The 21,272-nt window shown below is 36.9% G+C and overlaps 1 protein-coding gene across 3 annotated transcripts in view; it reads left to right on the top strand.

The window, feature by feature from the left end:
• The window catches only part of ERCC8 (ERCC excision repair 8, CSA ubiquitin ligase complex subunit), a 51,570-nt gene extending 34,334 nt beyond the window's left edge, over positions 1 to 17,236 (top strand). For all 3 annotated transcript variants that reach the window (XM_049857637.1, XM_049857625.1, XM_049857644.1), the window contains 2 exons: positions 2,672 to 2,752; positions 11,528 to 17,236. In XM_049857637.1, the coding sequence (XP_049713594.1) occupies positions 2,672 to 2,752; positions 11,528 to 11,596 (150 nt within the window). In that variant the 3' untranslated portion in view covers positions 11,597 to 17,236. The remainder of the gene's footprint in view (positions 1 to 2,671; positions 2,753 to 11,527) is intronic.
• Positions 17,237 to 21,272: the final 4,036 nt, after the last annotated feature.

Below are 21,272 nucleotides of genomic sequence, written 5' to 3'. Positions count from 1 at the left end.
GATATAGCAAATAGTGTTTTCTCTGTTTTATAGGTAAGCAAAGTTAGGCACATGAAAGCTAAATACAGATAAAATTACAGAGTATTGGAGCTAGGAGGGACTTTATCAGTTGGCAAGGCTCCTATTTATTCATTAACATTGATTACTTAATTTGTGTCCAACACTTTAAGAGACACAAGACTGATTTTTCAGCTAGTGCATACAAGTATGGTGGTATCCATTATTAAAATATTGACATACAGATCTTACTGGCTGATAAATAGCTGCTGCTCAGAGTCCTCTAAGTGACCTCCTCTAGCCTCAGTTCCTCCCTTCGGTCCTCCTGGGCCTTACTTCAACCCAGTAACTAAGAGACCTCCAGGACTCTGTTCCAACTCTATGGCCAGTATTTCTTCTCTGATTGGTCAGTGTCCTGATACACCATTTGTAAAATATCTTTAGTATTACTTCTAGGAGAAGGAAACTAAAGCACCAGAGAGGTAATATGACTTGCCTCAAACCTACAAGTAGTTATTGACAGACCGTGATTCTTCATGTAAAGAAAATTTTAAAATACTGTACCTCTTTTCTTGTCCAAAGTCACTTAGAGACAGAGCCAAGGTTTTAACCCAGGTGTTCTGACTACAAATTAGTCTGTTCTACCAAGTCAGATTTTCCTAAGAATTGTGCTGTGCCCAATATGAATTATACATGTGCCAAAACAATGACTCCCCACAGTTCCTGGAATAGGTGGGGCAGGCTTGGGACAGCCAGAGACCTGGGGCCAGTTGCCTCCTGACAAATAAACATTTTCTATATGTGATATGAATTCAAAGAGGTTTGAATCACTGAAGTATTATATCCTATGTTGAAGCACTACATCAAACTTTTAACACTTTAATCCTATTTCATCTATTATTTCTGTCTAGGAAAATAATTATAAATCTCAAAATTAAAAAAGGTATTAGTTTTGCATCCATTCAGCAGCAAAACTCTTTTCCAAATTAACTACTACACAAAACTCACTGAAAATAAAATTGACATATATATTAACTCTATCATAAATATAAAAATCAGACAAGTTTCACCCAAAACTTATGTGTCCTAAAACTATCCATGCATGATGTTATTAGCTCTTTTATTGTACAACTGCCTGTTAACGCTGTGACCAATAAATCATCAACCAATCATGTGAGGCTGAACTTCAGTGGCTTTTGATTGAGTGCAATATACACGTTCTGAAATAACTCAGTAACTATTTCACGTTTACATGAGGACCTATGGAAGGCATTAATTTTTTTTTTAATAGAGTATAGCTTACTTAATCAAAAATCCATATACAAGAAATTCAAATACATAGCTAGAAAATTGTATTCTGAGCCCGGCTCAAAAGCAAGTAAAAGCATCAGTGGTCTTTTGTATGTGTGCATTTTTGCTATGTAAGTTTGCATACACCCTATTTTTTGCTATATTTTTAAATAGTTAAAAATGTTAATTTAAAATCAAACGTTTGCATAATCCTAGGGTTCCTCAGAATACAGTTTGTAAACTCTTGCACTAATTTGTACACATAGGTCTTAGCAGAAATAGTTTTATAAAGATTTGGTTTCATATCTTAGCCCAAGTATTTCTGGGAATTTTTTCACATCACAGTAAAAATAATTCACCTGCCCACTTTATATCCAAAATATTAAATGTTACCTTGTATTAGTTAAAATATGGGATCTTCAATTTCCAGGTGTAGCCCCTTAACCTATACTGAGGAGTTGGGGCCATATTACTGGAGGGCATGTTTTGCTGGGAAGCAAGTAGTTAGGTGTTATCTGTTTCCTTTATTTCTATTCCTCATGAGGAATTTTATAGGACAAAGTAGAACTGCTCCATAGGGCTTCCAAGGAGCAGCTGGTGGATTGGAACTGCTGACCTTTTGGTTAGCGGCTGAGCTCTTAAACACCGTGCCAACAGAGCTCCACTGTCAGAGAAGGAGTTACAGATATGTAAATGGAGAAAACAGAATTAACTGTGTGGTGCTGGATTGGAATTTGAAGTATCAGTGTGAACTCATAGTTTTAAATGTGTAGAGATAGATATAAGAATAGATGTAGATATTTGTATGCATGTATTTTTGTGTGTATGTGTTGTGTGTAATACATATGCATACATATTCCCCAGCTCTCTCCATTGAGAAGGCCTGGGAGTAACAACAAGCCAATAACAATGAAAACACCTAATACCCAAACCAAAGGAGCTCTGATGGGGCAATGATTAAGCACTCGGCTGCTAACCAAAAGGTCACCAGTTCGAATCCATCAGGTGCACCTTGGAAACTCTATGGGGCAGTTCTCTGTCCTGTAGGGTCGCTACGAGTGGGAATCGACTCAACAGCAGTGGGTTTTTTTTTTTTTTTTTTTTCGTTTGTGATTCCACTGGGATATTGAGTGTTTTTGTAAAATTTTCATACCATTAGTAACCTTACATTCTGAGCTCTTACATATCCTAATATTATCTTTAAATACAAGATAAAGCTTTACTACGTATTAGAAAACAGAGAGAAGAGGGCGTTCCGTCTAGTTTCTTTGGAAAGTAGAGATAGAATTAATCTAATCTGATAATTAGTCATTTAAAAATTTGATATAGTTCATTTCAGATTTTGTTATGTTTCACAATCACATCTTTTCTGTCTCTGTTATAGGAACTTTATAGTGGGAGCAGAGACTGCAATATTCTTGCTTGGGTACCAGCCTTATATGAACCTGTTCCTGATGATGATGAGGTAAATATTATTTACACAAATTGTATAGTGACTTCTAAATCATAAGGAATGAAGTTTTATTAATTTACTTTATATGAGAGTTTTAAAGCATTCATTGCTGTTTTCTGATTATAAAAATAATTCAACTGTTAAAACACATCTGAAAAATCAGAAAAATATGGAAAGAACATAAAAGTACTACCATTGAGTTAATCAATATTAACATTTTTATTCATTTTTTCCCCTTGTATATGGGGTTTTTTTAATCATAGTTAATATCACACTTGGACGTATAACTTGGTATCCTACTTCTGTCACCATTGTGCATTAAGCCTTTTCCATGTCATTGATAACTTCATAAGCATTATTTTTAGTAATATAATAATAATGTATTCTGTCATTTATATGCCACAATTTACTTAAATTCCCTGTTTGGAGATATTCCAGTTGATTATTATAAACAAAGTCAAGGTAAATATCTGTTCATAAGTTGTTTCTGATTATTTCTTTGGATAGATTTCCCAGAAGTGGAATTTTCTCCTGAGATATCATGTATGAATGTTTTTAAGCTTTTTATTCACATGGTCAGATTTATACCAATTTACACTTCTATCAGCAGCATGATTGTGCCTATCTTAGAATGTGGCTTGTTATTTTATCCTATTAAACCCACAATAAAAGTGTTAGGTTTCATTTAATTTTAATTATATTTAGTATTAATACCTTGCTTTTCATTGATTTGTAGACTGTTTCCATTATGTATCTTTTTGAATCTTGGTAGGTAGATTGCTAAAGTGGTTTAATCCAAACATAATATAGAGTTTATGAAACAGTATTTATGATCTAATCCAGTTTAAGTTAATGTTATCTCAAACTATATGGAATACATCTTTCTTATGTCATGCTTTTCTTTATATTGAGAAAAGCTAGCAGTTTAATCTCTTTTATCTTTTATGAAGGAATAAGATGACAAATCAAGAAAACAGACTGTCAGTTACCAGTTGTAGGATCTCTGCAAGTCTCTCTAGCTTTCTGGAGCTAGATTTTATTGTCTTTTTAAGAAGAAAGTTGGATTACATAATTGCTGAAAAATTTTCCCATGTTTCTATTCCATAAACTTTAATCCTAAAGAATTTCTCAGCCCTTGGTTCTTTGTTGCTTCCAAAGTTAGCTTTATCAAGAGATAATGGATTATTTGTCTTTTTTGGAGATAAGTAGAAATTCAGATACGTCAACTATAGATATCCATGATTCTGTTTTACATAATAGCTTTCACGTTATTGGTGTTCCATTAACTTAATTTTACAAATCAACTACTTTTTCTGACTTTAACTCAAGTTACATGTTGTTATCTTTCATTCAGTGTATATTGTCTATTTTAGTCGATAACTACAGCATTCAATTTTGGGGAGAAAATTATGTAGAAAGTATATTTAAAAAACAAACAAACAAACAAACCTGTTGCTGTCAAGTCAGTTGTGACTCATAGTGACCCTACAGGACAGAGTAGAACTGCCCCATACAGTTTCCAAGGAGTGCCTGGTGGATTCAAACTGCCGACCTTTTGGTCACCACCAGGGTTTCCAGAAAGTATATATGAACACATTCCATTTTATCAAGGCTATCTCTCTTTTTTTTTTTCTTGCTTGTTATTGAAGTCGTTAGTTACTTGGTCTACTCTTTTAGAGATGAGTTCATTTTAAAACTAATAAAAAAAAAAGGTTTATAATAGCCAGTTTTGGAGTGGTAGTAGAAAGTCCATAACTGACCTTTAAATATAAATTCAGGTTAATTGACCTCACTCAGCCTAGCCATTTATTCATTCTGTATTTTTTTGGTGGTGACTGTTTGTAAACAAAGATGAATAAGACGTGATCCTTGGCTTTAAGTAGTAGCCTCTGTATTTTTTTACTTATGTCAAGCAGTAATAACATAAAGGCTGTTTAAAGGTGATGTCTTCCCTGCCAAGGATTATTTTACTAAGCAGTCTTAATCATCCTAATATATCTTAATTTCTGGGATATATAAGTCTAAGGTCTAATAGACAATATATATATCATTTTTTAAAGTTGGAAATATAGTTAGAAACACTTTAGGTTAATCTTGACCAAGTCATAGTAAAAAGAAAGTATCTTAAATGGAGGTGGAGGAACATAATTGATAGAGCAGGTCTGAAATTCTAAAAATATTTTTTATGTATTTAGTCCCTTTGTGAAAATAGGACTGTGTCAAAAACCACATGGAAAAGAAGTTTTATAAGGATATCGATCGCATTTAGCATCTACCAACAAAATATATTTCATGCCTAAATTTGCAACTGCTGCAACTTACTACAGTGTAAAGCCTGTGAATTATTTTCTTTTGTCCCTAATCCAAATACAAAAGAAAAGGAAAACACATGTTGATAAATTTTCAAGCAGCTGGCCTAATGCCATATGAATACTTGAAGATTTCATCACATGGCTAATTTAGTTTATTATAGCTGTATCAGTTTTAGCATACAGCTGCCTTAAATGGCTGAGTCTTTTTATTTAGAAAGCCTAATATGGTCAAATTGTTTGGTTTAGCAATTTATTTTGCATTATTATTTAATCACTGTGTCTTACTGTTTAGGAATTACTGTATATATTAAATCCACATTATACCACTGTAGGCCTTGTTAAGTAGTATAACATTTATCAAATAAAAACAATAAAAATAAATTAAAGGTAAATCAACTATGACCTGTGTAGAGAAAAAGAATATTAGAAGAAAGCAGAATTCCTAAATTTATGAAGATAGTATATTACTCTGGTGGTTTATTTATTTCCTAGTTATATAGTTAATAGTGATAGTTTGAGCTCCTCATCTAGAAGACCTTTTGTATATGAGAAATTAAGGAGAATGAGTGGAACATCAAATAGTGATACACAAAAACAAGTTGAGTGTTATATCTAAGTTTTAGACCTTAGAAACCTTATCTTTTGAAATATACTACTTGTGTATTTTAACTTTAAGATCACCATCATTCTCATATTAATATAAAATGGTGTATGCTAAGATTATTTCCACAAACTTTGAATGATTACAGTGAATGTAGGTAGTAAATAAGATCATGATTGCTGACACAGGCAGCTCTGTGTTCCCCATGTAGAGATGTTCCAGTAATTTCCAATAAGAAATCTATCAAGATGTATCCCTGGTAGATGTTAAGGATAGTTTCGTTCTTCATTCCAATTATTTGGATATCGACTAATAACTCTCAGTAGAAAGGGAAACCTTGTGAAATAGAGCTAGATATGTTCAAGCATAGCCTGAATGTCCACTAGGAGGAGATGTTGTAGAAAAAACTGAAGCAGTGGGTGGTGGTTACACTTGATCAGTGGGTCTCAAACAGTAATATGTGTACCACATCCATCTACATTGTTTTTACTGCAGTATTTAACTATGCAGGAGAAAGATGTGGCAGCCTGGTTCCACAGAGATTTATAGCCTTGGAAGCCCTATAGGATCGCTATGAGTCAGAATCAACTCTATGGCAGTGGGTTTGGTTTTCTGGGTGGGTTTAACTATCAGTATGATGTTTTCGACTCGACAGCAGTGGGTTTGGGTTAGTATGATGTTTTATTTGTGATTGTTCTAGCAGTAAGTATGTTTATAATAATACTGTAGTACATTCACATTTATTATCTTTGCTTTACTACTACTGGAAACCCTGGTGGCATAGTGGTTAAGTGCTATGGCTGCTAACCAAAAGGTCAGCAGTTCAGATCCGCCAGGCACTCCTTGGAAACTCTATGGGGCAGTTCTACTCTGCCCTATAGGGCCACTATGAGTCGGAATCGACTCAACGGCACTAGGTTTTTTGGTTTACTATTCCTATAAACACTGAAGTTTATATGCAGCTGTTACAATTTTCATTTATTTTTGATTTTTCGCCAAACATAGCAACAGTAATATATAATAAAATATAATTTTGTTTCTCTTTTGAGTCATCAGATGAAATAAAAATATGTAATAAGCTACCCATTGGGCTTCCATAGTAGACTTAGGAGGCATGAGCTTTGGCTTATCTACCCAGGGACATTTTTTGGTGGATATCTAAGGCAGAATTAAAAGTCTTCTAAAGACAGAATAGGAAAGACAAGTTGCTTAAAGGCCAATAAGTCTTCAAATAAACACTCACTAAATAACCTAACTTAAAAGTTAAATTTTAAATCGAAAAGGACAGGAAATGGCAAATAATGTTTGGATGAAGGAATGAATGGACAGATTTCAGTATACTGCACTTGAAAACAAGTGAACTGCTGCTGGGAATAAGTGGGTGATTAGCTGAGGTTTGGTAATAGTTTTGTTATCTGGAGATTTAGGGTATGATGGAATTTTGGTTGTACTCCTAAGTGATGATAGCCAACATTACCTCTAGTAATGGACTCTCATCTATTTAACAACTGTAAAGAATGCCTAAATTAATATATTGTTTTCTGGCTGTTGTAGCTGAGACTCAGTGAATTTTCTGGGAACATCCACTTTTTCCACTGTGATCCTTGTTTGAATTATAAGAGTCTAAGTTCATGTGGAAGAAAATTAAAACAAGTCCACAAGATCCACATATGACCTTGAGTATATCCTACCTGAGAATCCATATCAAGAACAGATTTGACAGAAACTACATCAGCCTGAGACCAGAAGAACTGGATGGTGCCTGGCTACAGCCAATGACTGCCATGACTGGGAACACAACAGAGTATCCCTGATGAAGTAGGAGAGCAGTGGGATGCAGTCCTCAAATTCTCATAAAAAGACCAGTCTTAATGGTCTGACTGAGACTAGAAGGACTCCAGAGATCATGGTCCCCAGACCTTTTGTTAGCCCAAGACTGGAACCATTCCCAAAGCTAGCTTTTCAGACAGGAATTGCACTGGACTATAAGATAGAAAATGATACTGGTGAGAGTGAGCTTCTTGGCTCAAATAGACACATGAGACTATGTGGGCAGCTCCTGTCTGGAGGGGAGATGAGAATGCAGAGGGGGACAGAAGCTGGCTGAATGGACACAGGGAATACAGGGTAGAGAGAAGGAGTGTGCTGTCATATTAGGGGAAGAGCAATTAGAAGTATATAGCAAGGTGTATGTAAATTTTTATATGAGAGACTGACTTGATTTGTAAACTTCCACTTAAAGCACAATAAAAATAATAATGAAAATCCTGCATAAAAAAAAAAAAGAATAGATTTGAAGCGTTGAACACTAATGACCGAAGACCAGACAAGTTGCGGGAGACTATCACGTGTGATAAAAAGCAAAAGGTCATTAAAAAGACAAAAAAGAGCAAACTGGATGTCAGAAAAGACTCTGAAACTTGCTCTTGAACATAGAGTAGCTAAAGAGAAGGAAAGAAATGATGACATAAAAAAGCTGAACAGAAAATTTCAAAAGGCAGCTTGAGAAGACAAAGCAAAAGTATCGTACTGCAATGCGTAAAGACCCAAAGTTAGAAAACCAAAAAGGAACAAAGAACTGAAGAAAATATTGAAGCCTCAAGTTGCAATATTGAAGGATTCTGTGGGCAAAAAGAAACCCTGGTGGCGTAGTGGTTAAGTTCTACGGCTGCTAACCAAAGGGTTGGCAGTTTGAATCCTCCAGGCGCTCCTTGGAAACTCTATGGGGCAGTTCTACTCTGTCCTGCAGGGTCACTATGAGTCGGAATCGACTCGACGGCACTGGGTTTGGTTTTTGGTTTTTTTATGGGCAAAGTATTGAACACAGAAAGCATCAAAAGAAAATGGAAGGAATACACAGAGTCACTGTACCAAAAAGATTTTGTTGACCTTCAGCCATTTCAAGAGGTAGCATGTGATCAAGAACCAATGATTTTAAAGGAAGAAACAAGACTCCAGGAATTGACAGGAGCCTCCAGAAAAAAAAAAAAAATTTTTTTTTTTTTTTCTGGTGGCAGCAGCGGTTAAGAGCATGGCAGCTAACCAAGAGATCGGCAGTTTGAATCCACCAGCCACTCCTTGGAAACCCTATGCGGCAGTTCTACTCTGTTCTGTAGTGTTACTATAAGTCAGAATGTACTCAGTGGCAATGGGTTTGGTTTTTTGGTTTTAGGAATTGATAGAACACCAATTGAGATGTTTCAGCAAATGGATTCAACAGTAGAAGTGCTCACTTGTTTATCCCAAGAAATTTGGAAGATGGCTGTCTGGCTAACCGAAGAGTTCCATATTTGTGCTCACTCCAAAGAAAGGTGATCCAGCAGATTGAGGAAATTATTGAACAACATCATTAATATCATACAGAAGTAAAATTTTGCTGAAGATGATTCAAAAAGGGTTGCAGCAGTTCATTGGCAGGGAACTGCCAGAAAATCAAGCCAGATTCAGGAGAGGACATAGAATGAGCGATATCATTGCTTGTGTCAGATAGATGCTTCCTGTGTTCAATATTTTGCCCATAGAATCCTTCAATATTGCAACTCGAAGCTTCCATTTTTTCTTCAGTTCTTTGTTCCCTTTTGCTTTTCTAACTTCAGGTCTTTACACATTTCAAAAAGATGTTTACCTGTGTTTAATTGACTATGCAACGGCATTCGACTGTGTGGATCATAACAAATTATAGATAACTTTGCGAAGAATGACAATTCCAGAACACTTAACTTGTGTTTATGAGGAACCTGTACATAGACCAAGAGGCAGTCGTTGGAACAGAATCAAGGATACTCCATAGTTTAAAATCGGGAGAGGTATGCCTCAGGGTTGTATCCATTTACCATACTTATTCAATCTGTATGCTGACCACATGATCCAAGAGGCTGGACTATAAAAAGAAAAGTGCTGCATCAGGATTGGAGGAAGACTCATTAACAACCTACGTTATGCAAATGATAGAACCTTGCTTGCTGAAAGTGAAGAGGACTTGAAGCACTTACTGACGAACAGCAAAGACTACAGCCTTCAGTAGGGATTACACCCCAACATAAAACAAAAATCCTCCCAACTGGACCAATGAGCAACATCATGATGAACAGAGAAAAGATTGAAGTTACCAGGGATTTTATTTTACTTGGGTCCACAATCAGTGCTCATAGAAACAGCAGTCAGGAAATCAAACAAAGTATTGCATTGAGCAAATCTGCTACAAAAGATCTCTTTAAAGTTGAAAAACAAATATGTTACTTTGAGGACTAAGGTGCACCTGACCCAAGCCATGGTATTTTCAGTTGCCTCATATGCACATGAAAGCTGGACAGTGAATAAAGAAGACCAAAGAAGAATTGATGCATTTGGATTATGGTTTGGTGAAGGATATTGAATATACCATGGACTGCTAGAAGAATAAACAAATATGTCTTGGAAGAAGTACAGCCAGAATATTCCTTAGAAGCAAGGATGGCTAAACTTCATCACACATACTTTTGACATGGTATTAGGAAGGAGAAGGACATCATGCTAGGTAGAGGGTCAGTGAAAAAGAGGAGGACCATTTACAAGATGGACTGATGCGGTGGCTACAACAGTGGGCTCAGACATAGCAATGATTGTGAGGATGGCGCAGGACCAGGCAGTGTTTCATTCTATTTTACATAGGGTCGCTGTGAGTCAGAACCAACTTGACCGTACCTAACAGCAACAAGTTCATGTTCATCAAAAAGGAAATGAACATTCTCAGACATGTTGTAGAGGTTACCCTTAACATAAAACAATGCTATATTTTGTAGAGGGCACTATAAGATAATTTAAGAGTAGTCTTGGTGCTAATAATACATTATTGGGATTTGGATCTGAATAAACCTATAGCAAAGGTAAAGCATTACAAAATAAAAGGCAAAACCTGGTTCATAAAGCCCAAATAAAAAAAGAGAGGCCCTCTTAAACCCTTTTTAGTCATTTGCTGGAGAATAAGAAGGTACCCATTCTGGAGTAGTGGTTAAGCGCTACGGCTGCTAACCAAGAGGTCAACAGTTTGAATCTACCAGGCGCTCCTTGGAAACTCCATGGGGCAATTCTACTCTGTCCTGTAGGGTTGCTATGAGTCAGAATTGACTCGACGGCAGTGGGCTTGGTCTTTGGTTTATTCAGAAGGTATCCCAAAAAAGTGAATTGAATTGAAATTAAAAGTTGTAAGACTATTCTGATGTTTTGTTGTTGTTTAAATAAACACAATCCAAATGCATGTTCTTCTTCAAAGAAATTTCCCAGTGAAGCCTAAATGCTAATTACAATTATGTTACTATTTCAGACACATTTTACATGTGCTTCTGAACTGCTTTACCAGCCATATTAAAATAAACCTCAATGCTTAATAGTCCACAGTATTTTGGGGGCCAAAAATGGAATTACTCAGCTTGATGAACATCTTCTTCCCTGTATTTGGATAACCACTTATTTACAAAAATCAAGTCCATCCAAACAATGAAAAGCTGCGGTTATTCTATCAGGTTCTCAAGTCAGACAGTAGACATGGGTCCAGTCTTGGCCCTGTGAATGGTAATGTGCCACCTTCTCCAGGCAATTCTAAAGAGTTTTAGAAATGCTTTGAGCAAAGGCAACATCATAGTATATATGTTTATGAGGTGACTCTTTTGAAGGAAGCACGCATATCTGGATAAAGTCTGGTGTACCTGTTTAAAGTGAGGTTACGTTATTTTATATTGTATGTGGAGTGTTTCTTTTTGAAATTAACAGCTACACAGTTTCTTTCAAAATAATCAATCATTCATTTTGATATATTTCAAAACTAAACTTTATTGTGAGCCTAAAACTATGAGAGTTGAAAATACAATCTTTTCTTCTTCTTCTTCTTTTTTTTAGACTACAACCAAATCACAGTTAAACCCAGCATTCGAAGATGCCTGGAGCAGCAGTGATGAAGAAGGATAAACGTCAGTCCTCAGTACCTTGTATCTCTATGGGGGAAACTTTTCAAGGGGGACTGTTACTTATTTTTAACTGTCCAGTCTATTTCTAACAGCTAAATTAGCCCTGAATTTGAGTGATTTATTCTTGTGTTTTAAAGAGGTCATATTTGCATGAAATCCTAAAACAGACTTTTGTATAGGTTTTTAATCCAGGGTTTTGAACTGGTTCATTCTGGTTCAAATGCCTGCTGGAAATTTGCATTTCCCCTCCCAGATATACCGAATCAATCTACATTTTAACAAGATCCCCAGGTGATTCTTACGTATAATAAATTTTGGTTCATTCTGAACTGCTCAGCATTGGGCCCTAACCACAGTATTAGCATTACCTAGGAGGAGCTTGTTAGAAATGCCTATTCTCAGCTAGTTCAAACTGGAATAAACTGTTTCGAAGCCTTGGTTTAAAAAAAAATTGTCTCCTTCATCTCATTTGCTGTGGCCTGGGGCAGCCCCTGTTGCTACAGTATAAGGAGACAAGTCATCGTACCCATGCAGGACCTCGAGCAGATTGTGTGAACCATAAGATGTACTCTCGGGATAGCAAGTGGAGGTTATTAACATGGACTGGAGTCTTTTAACTTGGGAAAAATCTCACATTTACTTTATTATAATGTGTCAGAGGGTAGCTTGTACTTACGCTTGAACTCTTCCCTTTCTATGAAATTATGAAGATATGACCAAATCCTAATTCATCCAAACAGAAAATGTCCTGGCATGGGATCAGGACATGTGATAAAATCTATATTTTATTGTCTTTTCTTCTTGTATCGTAACTCACAAGGGAGAGTATCATGAAGCTAATCTTATATTCCCTTCTTCATTCTTACCAGGTGAGAACTAGTGAAAAAGGGTTTTGTGAAGTTAAACTCTAAATATACAGTTAATTTTTTTAATTTATTTTATTTTTTTCATTGAGAGTATACACAGCAGAACCAATTCAGCAATTTCTACATGTATAATAGTGACACTGATTACATTCTTCAAGTTGTGCAGCCATTCTCACCCTCCTTTTTTGAGTTATTCCTCCCACATTAACATCAACTCATTGCCCTCTAAGTTTCCTATCTGATCTTCTGAGTTGCTGTTATCAATTTGATCCCATATAGTTAGACCTTAAAAGAGCACAGCGCTCAAGGTAGACATTCTACTAATTAAGCTAAGCTATTCCTTGGTTTTTAGGAGACTTCAGAGAATATTTTTGGTTTAAGGTTTAAAGATTATCCTAAGGCAGTAGTTTCAGGGGTTCATCCAGCCTCCATGGCTCCAGGAATCAACTGGGATGTTCTATGAAACCATGACCCCAAACCTCCAAACCAAGGAACCAAATTCCCTGAAGTGTTTGGTTGTACGTAACCCACCTCAGCAGCTGCTCTTTTTTTTTTGTCATTGTAAATGTATCGCACAACTTTTGCTAATTCAACTTTTTACAGGTATTCAACTTATTGACAGCAGTTGCATTAATTGGCTGTGACAGTTAAGTTTTGAAGTGTAGAAACAGTAGTCCTCATATCAGATCTTTCTGCCCAATTGTTTTCCATGCATTTATTTTTATAGTTGATTTCTTTAAGCCCAGGTCATTCCATTGTTAGTTGCCATTAAGTTGATTCCAACTCATGGCGACCCCATATATGCAAAGTAGAACTGCTCAATAGGGTTTTTAAGGCTGCATCCTTTCAGAAGCAGATTGCCAGGCCTGTTTACCAAGGTGCCACTGGGAAGGTTCGAACCACAAACCTTTCAGCTAATAGTCAAGTGCTTAACCGTTCTCACCATCTAGGGACTCCAACATTTAAATTCATGTTTGATTAAATAACTGGGTACGTTAGTCTGAGTTGACGCATAAACTAGCCATCACACCTTCCCACCCTAAACCATTGTTTTTCAAACACTTGCATTAACTTATCACAGAAATACAGAGATCTGTAGAAGCTTCCACTTTAGACTTTTTATTGTCCCAGTCAGTTTATACTTGTCCAGCTTTATGCAGGTGTACATGCATGAACCTGTTACACCTGTAAAAATGGTGTGGTGGGGGTGGCATCTGACCTAATTTCACAACAGGGAAGGAGAATCAACACGAACAACCCAAGGCTGAGTCCTATGAGGCAGAGATCAGACAGACATACTTCCTCTCTCCAAACTTTTTACCAATTCTGACACTAACCAACCTTCCACAGCACTCTAATTCTCTGCTGGGTTCACTAGTTCTTTGCAATGGCCACATAGAACTCAGACCATACTCACAGTTATGGGGTTCATTAGGGAAGTAATTGGTTACAGTTCAGGTTCAGGAGTGTTAAGGATATGGTTCTTCAATCAGGATAGCCTTTTCTCAGCCATGCCCAGAGGCAGGCCTGTCTCTGGCCCTCAGCCTCTCAGCCTGGCATCTGCCCTTCTCCAGCAAGTGTTACAAAGCTCTTTGAGCTCTGTTGATAAGTACCTAGAGGCACCCCACTCCGCCAGTAAGCGTAAGCCCAAAGGCACTCAGTTCTAGCTCCGTGGGTCCACAAACCTAGCTCCACCAAGTGCCTGGAGGCACCCTACTCCACCAGGAAGCCTGCCTGAAGGCGCTCAGCGTTCTCGCTTCATGGGCCAGGAAGCTCAATGTGCTGTTGCCTGCCGGTCTCCTGCCTCTGCTGTCGCCGTTTCTCTGTTGCTGCTTCTCACCATCTTCAGTGTTACAGCTCTCTCTCTCCGTCTCCTGGCTTCAGGAGCTTCTCAGTACACGGTTCCCGAGTCCAAAGGACACACTCTACTTCTAGCTGTAATTTCTTGGTGGTGGTGAGAGCCTCTCTTCTTGCCTCTGAAGGGGACCAATCATCTTAAGGCTAGCGGGTTGGCAAAACTGACCAGTCCCCTTGTTGGGGTTCCATATACCATATTTGCGTGGTCCCATCCCAAAATGGGTGCCAGGCACCTTATTTAATTTATTAGCAAGCTATCCAATCCCCTTGGTGGGCCACAGTTACCTCATTAGCATAGTCCTCACTCATTCTTTTGTTGGGAATTACAAAAACTATGGCTAGAAGGGCCATATTAAGTAAGTCATTGCATTCCATCACCTATAACTTCTCTCCATTTCTTTTACATTTTATGTATTTTCCTTTCATAGTACGTGTCTTTTAGTCATGTAAGTTGCTGGTATCCTGCTATATTTCAAACAAACATTTATGCCAGTAGTATACCTTCACTTCAATTTGATCCCAGTTTTAAGTAAAATTATTTATGGTACACCCGTAAAATGCCTAGTTTTAAAAAAGGCATTTCCGTAAATTATATAATTTTTATAGACAAATGCATTGATAACTTTTTTAATGTAATTTTTTCATATTCCAATACTAATTATCAATCCTTCACTGAAAAACTCTTGAGCAGCAATACTGTAGAAACTCAGAATTGCTATAACCATGCAAGAAATGGAACTGGCAAAAATCCTGGCATACTTGGGATTTTGTCTTTCAGAAAGTATACTAGGGAAGGATGATTACAGAAAGGAAAATATTCACTTTGTTTTATATTTTGATGGAGATTCTAGACATCTGAAGCTAAAATCTGGTTCTCAGGACAGAGTTGGTTCTTCTGTTTTAACTCTGGAAAACTATTAAACTCAGTTGACATATTGAACAAAGTTCAATCATGGCTTTTCTTTGCAAAGAATATGTGAAACCCCGTGCCACCCAGAATCACTGCACTAAACCTTCTTTGTGCCTGGAATTTATTACAAGCTTATCTGTTAATACAAGCTTATCTATCTTATTAGCTATGCCAGCAACATTCTCAAATACAGGTGGCTTAGTTCTTTTGCTGCCATCTCGTTTCTTGGGTTTTTTTCTCCCCCCCCCCCCTTTTTTAATTGGACAATATTAAAAATATAGAAGAGTAAAAGGAATAATAAAACAAACACCTGTGTCGTGGCCTCTCTTGGTTCTCCATGTGTAAGAATCTGCAAATGCCCTCTTGACCAACCACTCCTCTTTGGTCATCACAAGGACACTGGTAAAACTTTCTTTTAATGGGCTGATGGAGCCCTGGTAGCTCAGTGGTTAAGAGCTCAGCTGCTAACCAAAATGTCAGCAGTTTGAATCCACAGCTGTTCCTTGGAAACCCTTATGGGGCAGTTCTTGTCTCTCCTATAGGGTGGCTATGAGTTGGAATCAGTGGTAACAGGTTTGATTTTTTTGGTTTTAATGGGCTGGTTCAGCTCTCCTAGTTTGTGCTTTCCCAAAGCTTGGAAAGAAATGGGTATTACAATTATAACCTAGTTATTTTGTCACTAAAAACACAAGTAAGTTAATGTTTAAGATGGAGTTCCTCAAGCTCCTCATTTTCTTATACCTCGGAAATCTGCTTTTGGTTATTGCATTGGGTATGCAGAGTTTCTAGGCAGGTTGTCGCAGATCTGGCTGGTGGCCTTGTTTCCTGGCATTGGTGGTCAGCTTTTGAAGGTAACAGATGATTGGCTCAAGTGATTCACACAAACCTTTTTTGTTCATCTCTTGCTTCGCTTGCAAGGATTAGAAGCAGCACTACAGGGTAGAGAGCCATGTGGCTGTAAAGACCTTTGACAAACACCAGCTGGAATAAGAGAGCTGCTGCTTCCCAGGTGGCTTAGTCTTTTTAACTCTCCAGCTTCTCTTTACCCTTTATAATGGCATCATCAACTGTTGTATGAATGTGTGTGTTTTCTATATAAATATACTGTTCACAGTTGTCCTAAAACAAGGAAATGACATTCCTAATAAGAACTTTAGAATTGAATATATCAACTGATTTTATTGTACTGTTCTAATGTTTATATATACGTATATTCAAAAATTTGCCATAGTTTCAGTAAGTACTGTGGAAAATGCTATTAAAAATAAGTTCATGATAATCACTGTGGACATTAAAGATTGGTAAGATTATTAAAAAATAATCACAAAGAAAGAGTACACTAGAAATCAGAATATCTGAGTCTTATAACTAAGTAGATACACGAATTTGAATAATTTTTTACCATGTTTTTCTCATTATTTAAAAAAAATGGAAGAAAGGAATAAAAAACTGGAATAGAAAGTTGTTAAAACTGTTCCTGCTGTAAAATCATGCGTTGTGATATTTAGAAAGCACTTTAAATGATATTCCGTGTGAGAAATGCATTAATAGAGGTTTATATTCAAAATTAATTGAAGTTCATTGAAGCTAAGTGTGGAGTGCCTTTGTAAAACTTTAAAGAACTGTCTTATACTGAATGAACATTCAAATTCTAATGGAATGAACTTGCTATTTTGCCTGAATTAGAACTTTCAAAGTATTTTGTTTTTTGATATTTTGAATAATGTATTTTCAGTGAAAGTTTACACAGAAAATAGGTTCCCATTCAACAGTTTCTATATAAATTGTTCAGTGACACTCGTTATATTCTTTATATTCTGTCAGCATTCTCATGATTTCCATTCTGGTTTTTTATAAAGTTTCCATACAAATTATTATGGAACTACCAGTTATTAATTGTTTGATTTAGCAAGTTACTTTACCTCCCTAAGCTAGTTTCATGATATGTAGAAGGGGAATAAAATGCACCTTACAGAGTTGTAAGGATAATGAAATAAAGTTCTAAAGTTCTGATATCTACAAATTGCTAAGCTAATGGGTCTCTTACTACTTAACAATCTCATTATTAGGCTCTGGGTTCTTGTCAAAGTTCACTCAAATTTTACTCCTTCAGGACATGGTCTGCTTATTTAATCTTTCTCTCCCCTCTAGATGTATACTCCATGAGTGCAGGAATTTTGTCTATTGTTTTATTCCCAGCACCTAGAACTGTTGTTATTTTTAGGTACCATGGAGTCGGCTCCAGCTTGTAGTGATCCCATGCATAACAGAACGAAACATTGCCTGGTCCTGCACCATCCTCAGTCATTATTATGTTTGTGTACCTACAACACTGCTTAACAAAAGGTAGATGGATGCTCAAAGAGATATTTACTGAATTAATTAGTGAAGAACACCATTACCAAGCACTTAACTGTGAAGCAACTCCTCTCACAATTTACAAATGGAAAGGTGCTTGATTTGGTTATTTTTTTACTTAACTATGTATGGAATTGTTGAATGTTATTAGATATTAGTTGATAGCCTGAGTATTACATTAATTTTGTAGTCTTCTCACAAAATGACGGAGGGTTCTTTTCTCAAGGTTACTGTTGACCGGTACACCCAACGTAGATCCTCCCTGAATCTCTTTAGTCCCACACCACATACATTGTACATTCAATTCAAGCAAGAAAGCATTGACATGTCTTTTGTGGTTCGGTCCATGCCAGCACATCCATCTCACTGTATTAATGACATGTTCTCTTTTTTTTAACCAACTGATTCCCACTGAATTATGAAATAAACATACATCCTGTGGCTTGTGCAAACTGCCACCATGAATTTAAGTTTTGTACAACAGTGTTATCACAGACTAGCCAGAGCACCTCCTACAGTCATAGTCACCCTCTTCTCTCAACATGCCAAAATAATTTCTTGATATGCTCAGCATGGGCACGATGTTAAAAAATTATTCAGATACTTCAAAACTGTCAGATATTATAAATGACTACAGTTAATTAGGTGGTATTTATATCTTTTATATTTGAACTGTCATTGGCTGCCAAAAAATATATATAAATTATTTAACCTTTTCATGCAAGTTTTTACTTTAAATCCCTTTACCCTAGTTTCAACATACTAAGCAATATTAAAACCAAACCCACTGCCATCAATGTGATACCAACTCATAACTACCCTATAGGACAGAATAGACTTGCTCCATAGGGTTTCCAAGGCTGTAAATCATTATGGAAGCAGGCTGCCACATCTTCCTCCCGAAGAGCAGCTGGTAGATTCAAACCACCGACCTTTGGGTTAGCAGCCGAGCACTTAACCACAACTGCACCCGGGCTGCTTCTGAGCAATTGTATACCTTGTTAAATTTATATCTGCAAATGTTATTTTTTGTTCAGAACACAATTTCTGCTGCAGTCAACATTTTGCAAACCCATCATTGGTAAAAAAAAAAAAAAAAGTTTTCATGCAAAGAAAATTTTTTTCACTTAATATAGTTCACAGCATTATCACTTACTGTGTGTGCATTTTCTTTTAAATCTGCTGAAATTCTCTGCAGTTCATTAAGTTTTTTATTAAGGCTGTCATTACATGTCTTTGCTATTCTGGTTATATTTCTTCTTAAGTCATGTACATTCAATACAATGTGCAGTATTAGTCATGTAGAAGTAGTCTCTACTTCCGCAATGACATATGCTCTTCTACTTCTTTTGAAACACATGGGTATGTCAGCCTTTCCCAGGTTTTGGTGGGAGAAAAACACTAGTATGTTGTGATAACTGGCAACTCCTGTCAACGTTTGGGATGACATGAGGTAGAGTTGATAAACTGGAGAACCCCTGCCCAATGGCAGCAGCTTTTATGAATTAGGATTAGCTTTTACCTGCAAACTCTAAATAACATAACTTAAACAAGATATAAATGCATTTCTTTCAATAAAAATCCAGTCCCGCAGTCCCGTGCTGGTATGATGGTTCCAAGTTCATCAGCAGCCTAGGCTCTATCTAGCTCATTGCTCTTGCACCCTCTACATCAGCTTCCCCTTTGTGATACAAGATGACTGCTCTAGCAATATCTGCATTCCACCGAACAAGAAAAAGGAAGGCAATGGCATGCAAAAAGGAAGACAGTGCCAACAAAGGTTGGCAGTTTGGAATCTGACTTGTGGCCATAAGCGCAGGAGAAAAGCTAAGAGAAAGGCCAAGATAATAGGTCTTGACTCTGTTAAGCCACTGAACCAACATCACACTAGGAACTCCTAGCTCTCCTCTTAATTTAAGCCTCCAGAGTCAGTTTTCTGTTACTTGCAGCAGAATGCATTCCTGACACAAGTTCCAAATGCCAATTGCCAATTGCAAAGTGAGGTAAACTTCACAACAGTGAAACAAAATCTGGTGGTTAACTAAAAATCTAATATAACAAGCCAGTATTCCCTAATACTATATTCATACAGTGAACTTGAGTTCTCATTTCAAGCTTTTAAAATTGATTACAAATAATTATTACATCTTTCATCTTGAAATTGTCTAAATTCAATTACCCAGTTAAAAATGGAGGCATAACCTGTCAAATTGTTTAAATACTACTAGGACTTTAAATACTAAATGTTCATAGGTTATCTATCCTAATAATTACAAAATTGACATGCTGGTATTATAAGTTTGATTCCCTTAGCATTTCTCTTTTTTAATTCCTGTGTTTGGAGGGACCTTTGCCCACTAAGGAAAGAGTTTTACAAGTTCAAATTAATTCACTGAGTCATTCACAAAAAGTGGAGCACCAACTATATGCCAGTGAACAAAACCAACCAAATACTCGATTAAGCTCAGGCATTATTTTTGAGAGTTATTAGCATGACTTTAAAGTTGTGAGTGCAGAAAGAGAAATGGAATGACGGTAGTGCAGTTTTTTAAGAGAGTATATGGCCTTATATTGTAGTGGAGGAAAAAGACAAATGAGATCCAAATGTAAAATAAGATGTATTATTGATAAGTGCAAAGAAAAAAAGGCAGAGAAAGGGAATGGGAAGTAGGAGGATGGGACAGTATTAAAATTTTAGATAGGCCAAGGAAAGCCTTGCTGGAGAAGGTGAATTTTGAGTAAGGCTCCAAAGAAAGATGAAGCTCACTATGCAGATATCTAAGGGAAAAGCATTCCAGACAAAGGGATATCAAGTGCAAAGGCCCTGAGGTGGGAACACACCTGGAGTGTTAAAGGATCAGCAAGAAGGCCAAATGGAGCTAATTAGGGAAATAATGGTAGAAGAGAATGTGAGATTAAGAAGGGAATTGTAGGTCCCTGTGGTTTTTGGGTTTTAGGGACTGTCTTTTACTCAGAGAAATGAGAAGTCATTGGAAGGTTTTGAGCAGAGGAGAGACATGCTCTGACTTAGGTTTTTATATGCTCCCTCTGGTATCAGTGTGGGGATTGCTGAGAGGGAGCAACAAGACAGCAGCAAAGAAACCAGTTAAATGGATATTGAAATAATCCACACAAAGGATGATGGTGGCACCACCAGGGTAAGAGCAGTGAGGATGGTCAAAAGGGGTCTAATTTTGGATATAGTTTGAAGGTAGAGTCAGCAGAGAGAAACAGAGGTCAAAGATGACTCGAAGGCATGAGCAACCACAGGAATAGAGTTGTCGTTACATGAGATAAGGAAGACTTCAAGGGGAAGGAGGAAATATGAAAGGCTCTGTTTTGGACATTTAAGTTTGAGATACCTATTAGACATCCAAGTGGAGAGGCCCTGTAGGTTCCTAGATTTATAGGTCTGAAGTCAGGAAAGAGTTACAAGCTAGAGACACACATTTGGGAATCCTGAGTTTATAGGTGGCATTTAAAACCCTGAGATTATTTTAGATCGCTTGAGAAGTGTAGCTAGATAAGAGGACTGAAGACTAACCTGAGACACTCCAACATTTAGAGGTGATGAAATAAGGGTGAACCTGCAGAAGAACCTGAGAAAGAATGGTCAGAGAAGTAAGAGGCAAGCCAGGCAAGTGTAGTATGTATTCCAGAATTCAAGTGAAAACAGCATTTCAAGA

The sequence above is a fragment of the Elephas maximus genome, chromosome 2 (genome assembly GCF_024166365.1).
Source record: "Elephas maximus indicus isolate mEleMax1 chromosome 2, mEleMax1 primary haplotype, whole genome shotgun sequence".
Classification (NCBI taxonomy): Eukaryota; Metazoa; Chordata; class Mammalia; order Proboscidea; family Elephantidae; genus Elephas; species Elephas maximus.
This window is presented reverse-complemented; position numbering and strand designations above follow the sequence as displayed.